Source organism: Daphnia pulex, chromosome 8 (genome assembly GCF_021134715.1).
Source record: "Daphnia pulex isolate KAP4 chromosome 8, ASM2113471v1".
NCBI classification, from domain to species: Eukaryota; Metazoa; Arthropoda; class Branchiopoda; order Diplostraca; family Daphniidae; genus Daphnia; species Daphnia pulex.
In genome coordinates this window covers 4,579,564-4,590,241 of record NC_060024.1, presented here as the reverse complement: position 1 = coordinate 4,590,241, position 10,678 = coordinate 4,579,564, and the positions used below count along the sequence as shown (strand labels likewise).

The 10,678-nt window shown below is 37.8% G+C and overlaps 2 protein-coding genes and 1 long non-coding RNA gene across 6 annotated transcripts; 2 read left to right on the top strand and 1 right to left on the bottom strand.

Annotated features, from left to right (window-relative positions):
* Positions 1–387, top strand: LOC124199718. 2 transcript variants are annotated; one of them, XR_006876962.1, is made up of 2 exons: positions 1–44; positions 137–387. It is a non-coding gene; the product is annotated as an uncharacterized LOC124199718 (long non-coding RNA). The 2 variants fall into 2 exon arrangements; XR_006876961.1 differs by having other exon boundaries at positions 1–56.
* Positions 388–884: 497 nt separating this feature from the next.
* LOC124199717 (protein Star-like) lies at positions 885–5,198 on the top strand. Of its 3 annotated transcripts, none has more exons than XM_046595638.1 (7): positions 885–1,107; positions 1,863–1,942; positions 3,885–4,038; positions 4,107–4,282; positions 4,353–4,547; positions 4,611–4,844; positions 4,927–5,198. In XM_046595638.1, the coding sequence occupies exons 3-7, from the start codon at positions 3,963–3,965 to the stop codon at positions 5,083–5,085; spliced, it is 840 nt and encodes a 279-aa protein (XP_046451594.1). In that variant the 5' UTR covers positions 885–1,107; positions 1,863–1,942; positions 3,885–3,962; the 3' UTR covers positions 5,086–5,198. The 3 variants fall into 3 exon arrangements, with proteins under 3 accessions (XP_046451594.1, XP_046451592.1, XP_046451593.1); XM_046595637.1 differs by lacking the exons at positions 885–1,107; positions 1,863–1,942 and adding exons at positions 3,530–3,586; positions 3,648–3,811; XM_046595636.1 differs by lacking the exons at positions 885–1,107; positions 1,863–1,942 and adding an exon at positions 3,508–3,811.
* A 376-nt stretch (positions 5,199–5,574) lies between these two features.
* LOC124199715 (alpha-(1,3)-fucosyltransferase C-like) lies at positions 5,575–7,315 on the bottom strand. The gene is made up of 3 exons (XM_046595635.1): positions 6,769–7,315; positions 6,046–6,701; positions 5,575–5,978 (listed from the first exon to the last, which is right to left on the bottom strand). The coding sequence occupies exons 1-3, from the start codon at positions 7,198–7,200 to the stop codon at positions 5,630–5,632; spliced, it is 1,437 nt and encodes a 478-aa protein (XP_046451591.1). The 5' UTR covers positions 7,201–7,315; the 3' UTR covers positions 5,575–5,629.
* Positions 7,316–10,678: the final 3,363 nt, after the last annotated feature.

Here is a 10,678-nt window from a genome sequence, read left to right as displayed (position 1 = left end):
GTGAATCCAATTGAAATGAGCTGGAATGGAGACTCGATGACAATGTAAATTTCCTGGTAACCTTTATGTGGAAGTGGAATAAAGTTATATGCGAATAGAAAGTCAAATTTAATGAGCTCAATATTTTTTTTTACAGAAATGGACCATTTCACTACGTAGTTCGTACGTACCTTCTTCGTACGTATTCGCTTTTACTGTTTGCAATCCAAAACGTCCATGTTTTCTTTTGACTTGATTCAATTCTATTTTTTCCTCTAACGGCACTTTAAATATTTGTAACCCTATCAAAGCACTTAAATTTCTCTTCTAATTAAATCTTGATGTTTATGTTGTAGATTTGTTGGTTCATGTTCTTCGTAACTTGTGTTTTGATACATTTTCTATTTAGCTGCTGTTACTGATAATTTAGTCGCTTGTTCTCAAGAAGAGCACACAATTCAAGAGCAAAAATTTTTTATCTGTGGAGGTTTAAGTTACAAGCTTTTTTAAATTACAAATTTAGTGACATAACAGTGGAAAGTAAAGCATTTGTTGAAAAGTAATGCTTTGTTTATAAAACAGCATATTTGCTGAAAACAAAAATCATTGTTGTTATTTCTGGCCATTTAAAACAGACATGAACCATGTCACTTACAGTTTTACACTCCAAACGACAGTTGTGGGTCCTAATTATGTATCTTTTACAATTTCCAGAAGTTTAATGATTTCTCGAAATCGGTTACGTAATCTTAGAATTGTGTAGAATCTCCTTTAGTTTGTTCCGGTGTTTCGGTTTGTTCAGCATCGACACCGCTACTCAATGTTTTCATTCTAAGTTAACATTTGATGTGTGCATAGTTAAATACTTTGTCTTTAATTAATGCAGTGATTATTATTTGATTTAGGAACTAGATTCGGTTTGTGTAAATTGACTCACCTGCATCTATTACGACCGGATTTCACCACTCAATTCTACACCGCACAGATGAATCTTCTTTTCTCATCCTTCCCCGTCCTTGTCCTCGTGTACATTCATGCGAGTGTGAAGGTATTCACGAGGACTTCCTATTCCTTGTTTTTTTTCGCATACTGGTTCATGGCGGTTTGTTCCATCACTTCACAGCTCAGGTAAATCTTAAGTTTATGTGTCATTCAAATCTCTAGAACATAGGATAGTAAGGATACCTTTTTGTTTCAACTAGGCGGTGTACCGAGTGTTGTAAATTAAATTGTAAATGTGTCGTTTTTCTCCTTCTCACTATGCTAAACAATTCTTGCACATCGTGATTATAATATTTGAAATCCTCGCCCCAATTCAAGTTAAAACAAATACTGTGCTAATTATCCATCAGAAAAGCAATTTATTAATGGTCGCAAAATAGCTCTTCGATTCTATAAGTCTTGAATAAGGGAAAGTCCCGTTAGAGGTGCTGTGAATTTTTAGGTGCCTACATAATGTAAATTAATGTACGATGTGAACGCTACATTAATTGTTTCTTGTTTGGGTTGGTTTTGTTTTCCGAAAAAAAAAAACTACAGCCATCAGCCGCTAAATGTCCACGTGTAGGCAGTTGAACTGATTCAGTGGTAATTACTACGTAGGCATTTTTCAAAATTAAAATTAAAAGGAAGGCATTCGAAAAATTTAATTTGGGTACATGAGCTGTAAATCGGTTACTGTTAACCAGTGCATGAGTAAATAGTATATAATGAAGAGAAGTTTGAACAAAAACCAATCTAGAGTGGATTATTTGTTTTAGTCTACAGATTTTAGAGATTCCTAAATTTCAGCGTGTAAGATCATTTTACTTGTTTTTATTTGAATTTTTGAAGTTTCCATGTTACATTTTGTTCCGATATTTCCAAATTACTTTTTCCCTTAGGTGCCTTAGTATTTGAAACAACCCTCCAAGCTTCCGTGGAAAGAGCGTCTGCGTCTACCGTCGCATCTTAAGGCCTTAAGGTCTGTCATTTTAATTCGTTAGAAGATCATTTGGCGTGTTTATATCGGGGGATCGAAAGGTGATACCAACTGTCTTGCGTGTCAGTTGATCCTTGTAGTGCCGGTGGTGGTTTTAAAGCGATTTTAGGTAGTCAGTATCGTTCCAGATCAGTGGTCGAAAGGTTTCAGTTTGAACATTAGAAAGCAAAATTTTTTAGATCATCTTCCTTTTTTTTATTGTTACGGAAGTGAATCAGGACTTTTGAATGCTCATCATTTGATTATTTCGTAAACAGTGACGCTTCCTGACATGTGTAAAGCTTGCACATCAAATTTTGTATATCTTAAGTCGGATAGATTTTTTTCTAATGTTTTCTGTCAGTTCGAGAATTGATATTCATTCAGGATGAACTGCAAATCAAATCGCGCGATGAAATCTTTCTCTTTCTCTGTAGTACTCTAACTGTTTTCCGCTTGTTAACTGTTCACGCTCAATGCCTTTCAAAAATAGTTCCGCTGGCTATTGCATTTCCAATTCTTTGTTGAATCCTTTTGTTGCTTTTGTTCGGAATGCAGCTCATTTTATTGGCCTTTTGTCAAGCGATATTCCTCAAAATGAGACCGACTTTCGTCGTTTTCTTAAAATCCTTCTCGCCGCTTGACTATTTTCAAATACAAGAACGAGATCCTCAATTAAACCATTAAAGAAAATTGTGTTACCTTATTCTTAAGACACCCGGGGAAAATTAAGTTGTGTATATGTACAAAGAAGGTCAATTCGAATGCGTATCAATCAGACTGCAGTATTTCTTAAATATCACACTTGTCGACGACATTTGGCACATGTAGTTAGCGGAAGTCTGATGATAACTGCATTCCACATAGTAAATGTGAAAATCTGTTCTCTTATTCGACAAATGTGCTATTTTCCACTTTGGTGAAATTATCATGCTTGCTTCATATTATATGGCCCCCTGTCCACCGAACGGCTTATTTTAGTTTCAGTTTTGTATTTTTGCAAAAACAGTGGTAACCACTATAGGTGCTTTGGAGACAAAACCACCCCTCCACCATTTTATTTTATTTTCGGCGGTAAAAGTATTTTTGAATTTTTTTCGTCGGCCTAGCAGAAATGGTTGCGCAATGGTTCTCACATTACGCATTCCAATTTTCAATGTCAAAAAAAGCTTTTACTCAGCTTCGAGAACGTTCCCCACCACAAGCAACAGCTGACTGTCCCTGCGATCTCAATAATTAGTCATTCATTTTCTCAATCCAACTGAATGGTTTCGATTCAGTTCGACTTGATTAAATGAGGTTGTCGAAGGTTGTAAAATGAATGTCTGCAGAAATAAGAGTAGGTTTATGCTTGGCTTATAATAACGTGAGTTCATATTCATGTCATGACGTCTATATCTTGCATGGTATGGAACTCTTTAGCGTATCACATTTATACATGCGACCTACAGAGGGCGTTGTTCATTCACAGACATATTGCAGTCCACCGGTTCTTTAACCGTCCGTCTCGCATCTGACTTTCTTCCAGGTTTATTATATAGGCAAGCTCTGACAACTATAGTGAGTTTAGTTATTTCTTATTCGTCGCAAAGTGCATGTTTCACTACTCTCCTCCCCCCGGTTGCTGGAAAACATCATCACATTTCTGTATTACTTCAGTTGAGATTTTAGTAGCCCGTTGGAACTAACAAATTGTTTCTATTAAAAGATTCAGATTTTAGTGGATTCTAAAATTGGTCGGCGCAAGACAAACAATAGCTTATAATTTTCGTGATGCGTTTCGCGTGTCCTAATCGCATGTCCGCTGTCCCTTCAGTTTTTCTGGCCTTCTCCGCCGTGTTTATTTTTGCGCTTTATTACAGCAGAGCCACAGTAAGAACGAACTATTATCATGCTTATGACAACTCTCTTTGAAAAATAATTTGTGATGTTTGGCGAAATACAGAACCCTCCTATTGTTATTACCGACCAACCGATTCCGACTCCTGTTCCATCAGTGGAGATTGCGACAAAGTACAACTTGATGGAAGAAACTTTCGGTGAAAACTGGGCCAAAGAACCAGCAGATAAATATTTAGCGCCGTCTTATTGCACCATAGGTAACTAATCAATCAAAAGCAGGGAATTGATTTTTTTGAAACTATATTCAGCCGTTATACGATTTTAGAGTACGCCAACAGAAATCAACTACAGCAGGATCATCCGTGTGTGATCCGTTTGATTCGCGAGAGTTACCTGCGCCAACCTGCACCGAAAAACGTGCCCTATAACATGAATCATTCTGAAACGATCGATCCCTCCGACGGGCAATCGAAAGAGATTTTGCGACTCCTGCACAATCAAGTAAATAAATATTACACATAAGACATATTTGTTGTCTATAGCTTAATTTTTTCTTTGAATTGTCGATTAGACTAATGGTTTTTTCATCGAATGCGGTGGATTCGACGGTGAATTTCTTTCCAACACCTTGTACATGGAGCGCTCACTCGATTGGAGTGGATTGCTGATTGAAGCGGACAAGAAAGTGTTCACTCAGCTGATATCTCGCAATCGAAAAGCGTTCACCTCGCCCGCTTGTCTCAGTACGAAACCGTTTCCCATGGAAGTAAGTCCTTCAACGTATTTTGTTCAGCAGCCAATTATTCGCTAATGTCATGGGAACGTATAGGTGGTCTACAATGGTACCGCCGAAACGTTGGGCGCCATTATCGAGGAGAAAGATGTTAAACAACCGCAAAGCCAGCAGAAAGACACTGAAAACATTTACAAAATGCAGTGTTTCCCGCTTTACTCCATTCTACTTGCAATCGGTAGAACCGACGTCGACTATTTTGGACTTGACGTTGAAGGAGCTGAGTATAAAATCTTGAAAACCATTCCTTGGCACAAAGTCAACATGAAGGTATAGATGGTCACTTGATACAGGAGTTTGTTTGGTTTTTCAATTACATTTATGTTTCTTTTTAAATTGCGGATGCGTTAAGACGGTGACTGCGGAGTGGAATCACGTCACCGAAGGCGAACCAGGCTTGACTCGTTTGATGGAGAGCAACAAATTTACCAAAACTGGTCTGATTTCGAATTATTATACCCGCGAATTTGTCTACGTTCAAAATTCATTCAATATTTATAGAGAGAAATAAAACTTGGTAGTCAAATAAGTGACTTCTATTATATTCAGTGTGGTCTCTTAGGAGAAAATGTAAAGTGAAAGTCAAAAGGCTTTGAGATCAATAAAACTTGATGCATCCGCTTAGAATTGTGATGGAAATTTTCTATTAATCGTAGCAACTTAGCACTTGATCATATAAAGGTACTATTTGTGGGAGATGAAATTATTCTGGGAATATGAATTATCTGATGAAGTTATGGTGAACAAGTCCAAGAACAATTACTACTCCGAACTGTTGTCATGGGTCTGTCTGTCAATTATTTTAGAAATTTGTTCGAACGTAGGTGACTGAATTTTGGAAAATGTATCTTATTAACAGTCATTTACTATAGTAACTATATAACTATGTCGTTTGAATCTGTCACTAATGCTATAATTCTACATGGATGAAATTTTATTCAGATTTCCGATTGACTTACCGAGCAATATACTAGCATTTAAGTGAGCTTAGACATTTTTATTTACATTCAGACAGTGTATTATGACCTTTTATAGGATAATAAGTAGAGCAAGAATCATAAGATTTTAGGCGAGAAAATACAGGCCGATTGCGTATCCCACCAATCAGTGAGGTTGTGATAAATTTTCGGTGGCAACGTTTCATCGTGGAGGGTAGCACACAAGCGACACATGCTTTTTTTCTTCTCATCTTCGCTGTCGTGTACTTTGAAATAAGGTTTCCACCAGAAATATTCGTTGTAGAGCGTGTCGTTGTTGTTGAGGAGAATCAAGTAGTCGGCCAGCGCTTTCGTGTTTTCAAATTTTGCCGCGTTAATGAACGAATGCGGTGGCGCTAGTTTTTCTTGGTCGTCGTGAAGGCCGTAAACGACCGGTATGATTGGGCGGTGCATCATAGCGAATAACCTTAGAAAATACCATAATAAGAAATAATTAAAAATGTTTGTGTCAAAAACGAATTTGAATCGTATACTTTTCGGTGACGTAATCGCGACACAGCGAATTCTCCAGTGAAAGGTAGAATTTGTGTTCGGAGGCAGCCAAGTCCCGACACTCTTCGCTCGACTCGTACGAATCGTCCAGCTTCTTGGGACACGTCAAATTTCCGCAAGTGCCGTACACGTCGATGGCAATGTACTTTTGCAGTTCCTTGACCAATTCGTTTCGGCTGCTCACAACAGTCCGGCAGTTGGAGGCAAACCAAACGGCCATTTTCGTCTTTCCTTTGGCGTAGTTTCGACTGCTGTTGCGATGATTAGACAAGTAGATTTTCATTTGGGCCTCACTAGGATGAAGCGGCACGTTTCCAATGGGTCTGACATAGCCGTAGGGAGCGACCACATCAGAGTCCCAGCGATAGGTCATGGTCCAATTGAAGAATTCGGCCATGGGAGCGACGCTGTAAATGCGCCAAGCCGCCGATTCCATGCTCCATAACACGTAGCGCTGATTAGCCAAGCGCGGATGAGGCAAGTCATTTTTACTCCACGTTCGGAGATGAAAGAGAACGGCGTCGTAGGTGTGGACGTCCGTTCGGTTGGCTGAAGTTTCGCACTGCCAAACGGGGCACCCCAACTTTTTCAGAACGTCCCTCCCATGCCCAACGCCGTAATTCTTGTTCTTGTTATTCTTGTTTGTATTGAAATGAATTATTTAGAGTGTTACGTCATGTCTCATGTACGTTATTTAGGCCTACCTCATTCCAAAAGAGTATCCGCTTGAAAGTTGTGTTCATTCTCAACAGTTTGTCCTCTGCTGAAAACCTTTCAATTGTTTGGTAGAGTTCGGGTTGCGGCTCGGTTAGTATCGGCACTGATGTTGACACGTCAAAAGTAGGCGACGGTGTACTAGTCACATTATTTGTGATGACGCAACTTACGTTTGATTTTAGAAAACTACTGCTGCTGTCGCCAGTATTGACGTATTCTAGTGCTTGTGGCAGTTGATTTGATGATGTTCCGGTCGCTTGAATTGACTCTATTTGACTATTAAATTTGATTTGGTTTCCCGAGTAAAATTGCCATTGAACTAACAGGAAACTCATCAGGATAACCGAGCAATAAATGACTTTGCGATGACGGCCAAAGTTAACAAATATTTTCGACGTCATGCTTACGGTTTCATCCATTCTTGTTAGGCTGCGTGCATTTCAAATCTACTTTTAAAATACTATAGCTATTTGCAAATGATTGAAATTTTCACTCACCAAATTTTACCAACATCACTGTGCAATGAGAGTGACACGTTCAAATGAATTTCGTTTTAAATTCTCAAATTCTTTTATGCTTTGAGTTTGTTGCATTCCGGTACCACTTTTTCCCGTTTTTCTTTTTTCTTTCGTTATGTCTGTTGGCTTTGGCCAATTGCGCATAGTTCTGGTGAAATAGGCTCCACCTCAACAAGGGAGAGTAATTATTAGGGAGTGATTCCAGGTATGAAAGCGAGTTAAACCTAAAACAGAAATGGAAACTTGTCTCGTTCTACAAAATCTCGCCTCTTATTGTGACGAAAACTGTGAGGAGACGAAGGCGACGAAATAGGTGAAATAACACTATAGCACGGATTAATTCAGGCTACCTTGTGCCTCCATATTTCAGGCCTAATAGCCTTATAAAATACTCGTCTCTGTTTTCAAGCGGGTTTATTTTAGACCACTAAATCATTTGGAAATAATTTTCGGTTGAACGGTTGAATTTTGAACAAGTAACAAGATTGGCGAATGCACTATTTCTATTTGTACATGTTGGTTACCGCTTTTATGATTACAGGGGATTATGGAGAGGACAACACCTTTGGGAAAAAGTTGATGTGTTTTAGTTATTATCGGCCTTAATATTCATAAAAGTTGAAGCTGTTGAAATAATGCCTTATTCCAATGGTTTTTTTCTTTCTCGCCAACAATGTCCAAAATCTCTTTATTAACAAACAGCAATGCACCTCATGGCAGCGGGAAACAGAGGTTCCGGTTTCCCAGCTTGCCGTGAGAAAGTTGACGAAGCTGAAAACAGTCTAAAACTTTGATTGACATTCCAAATCATCTTGTGGTTGAGGCCGAACGCCGAAGCAAGTGATGTGGGATAGTAGGAAACTAAATTAGCTCTCGCGAGTCATTGTTACAGTCTAGACTTTCCCCAGTACATAAAAACTATTTGATACATCATCATTCGTTATATAATAGACCAAACAATTCTAATTTAATATCATTCTATAAAGATTTTCTATTCATTGAAATTAAAAATATCAAAAATCTTTTAAAAAATTTCATTTTCGATTTTATTCTGCTCTGTATTATTACATTGGAACAAGTTTGATATCCGCTGATGTGTGTAATACCAGTCTGCTGACGAAATACATTCCTACTATGGGAAAACTGTTATTATGTACTGTATATCCTCCTTGTCCAGTCGAATTCCGTTCGCGTGATGATCTTTTATTGATATCGTTTTCTCTCTTTTTTCTTTAAACTATTTAAATGCAAATGTCAAACATTTGTCGTTCCTCAAAAGTTGATTCATCCTTTTTCTCCCCCAGCAGTGTATACAGTAGTAGTTCTTCTGTATCTCTCTCTATACTTATATATATTGTGCTGTCACATGTGAAAGGAAGTCTAATACAGCACATCCAGCAGTGCTGCGTATAATATAACAACAACAAGAAACGAAACTCAATATCCGACACGATTTCCGCAGCATGTGAATAATAATATTCCCACCCACTCTCTTATACAGTAAACCATATATGCACACGCTATATATTATTGCGTGTCTATTATAGGGCGACTCACGCAATAGCCATTTTATTTTTTTTTTCATATGATATAAGAACCGCGCGCAATTTTGAAATGGAGTTGTATATTTTAGGCCTAAAATCAAATAGTTCCACGAGCTACCGTACCATTTGTATGTTCAAATAAGCGCGGAAATGTGAACCTTTTTTCGCTGCCACACCGGCTTTTAATCTTTTATCAAACATGAGCATAATGATACGTACCAAATAAGTACCACGCAATCTAGTCCTACTACAAAAATAGGGGATTCAGAAACTGAATCATCGTTTAATTCAACTTGCAGTGCGTCCGCTGATCGCAGAGGTCCACACCAAAATGTCATTGGCTATTCCATGTACGATCAATTCCGTCCATCTAGGATTAGCGAAACATTCAAACGAAGCAGTTAAAAAAAATCAGAGACATCTAGTGAGTAAAGTAATGATGACTTATTTCTACAGGCAGTCTAATAATTGTCAGCTAACTGCGCTGCGTTAGCAAGATACCCGAAGGGCTGTTAGCCTGTAACTGTTAGTGATTTTTTTCCATTAAAAAAAAAAATAGAATATGACCTATCTCCTACTGCAATTAGGATCACTTATCAATTGGAGAACTCTGATTTCGTTGAGAATAAATTCTAACCTGCTGTTTATGTTTTCGCTTCTACTTTTCTTATAGGGCAACCACGATTCTTAGCAGAGAAGCGAAAATAATTGATCGTAAAGATCATCTAGTGAGACTATCGACAACTAATCCATCCTATTCCAGCAAAAAAAACGTGATTAGAAAACCCTTCGGGTAACTTCATCACCTTTTTAACTTCGAAAAAATATAAACAAAGCAAATAACGCAGAAACGTATAATTAAATAAATTGTACAATATTTCTGCATGTGATGGCAAATACATTCTAGATGTTAACATCGACTTAAAAACAAGTGCACTGAGCGAGTGTGCGGTAGTATAAAATAAAATAATGCCGGAAGAGAGCATCGCGAGCATCGGTCACGTTGTACGGTTGTATTAACAGAGTTGCGTGATTCGAATAAATGAAGACCAATAATGACAAATGTTGTTACTGGTATGTTAAATGGCGACAATGTTTCATATTGAAAACAATATTAGCCTAAAGCTTTTTGCAAGTGACTTGCCACTTTCATCCCAAAAATGTGTAGAATAAAAGGGTCAGGTACTGACGAATACTCAGTCAATGATGTGCGACTGAAATGCCTTGCTAGCGAGATTGTTTCAAGCATTCTGATAGCCTTCGCTTTGTTCCCCCACACGAATAATATTTCCTGTGATTTTCTTCCGGGAAGAATTTAAAACAAACAAACTGGAAGTCGTATAACAAGTTTTATTTTTCTACTATTTTCCTTATTATTAATTCGCTATTCTTAGTATTCTATTCTCTTTGAAATGTAACTTACAATCACCTTACCATATTTTAAATTCCTTCAAGATGCCATCGGCGATATTTCAATTCGTTTAAATCTTAACGCGATCACATTATTTTAAGAACAGATTATTGCGGTACTACGAGATTAAACATGTTTCTAAAGAGACAGGAGTAATTTTTCTTTTGAGTAAAAACTTTCCTTCCGGTAAGTTTTATTATTAGTACAACAACCAGCGCGCGAAATGACGTCATTTACTGTTTCCGGGATTTTGTTCAAATTTATATCTATGACACGTATGAGTCGTCTATGACGTAAATAACCGACTCGCCTGACGTCATCACACCTGTGAAATAAATTTGGGTTCGGCAACTTTTTAAATTTATTTTCTTGTAGACTTGCAGGTATTAGGCAACAGTAAGAAAAAGGTTGCTTCGACCAACAG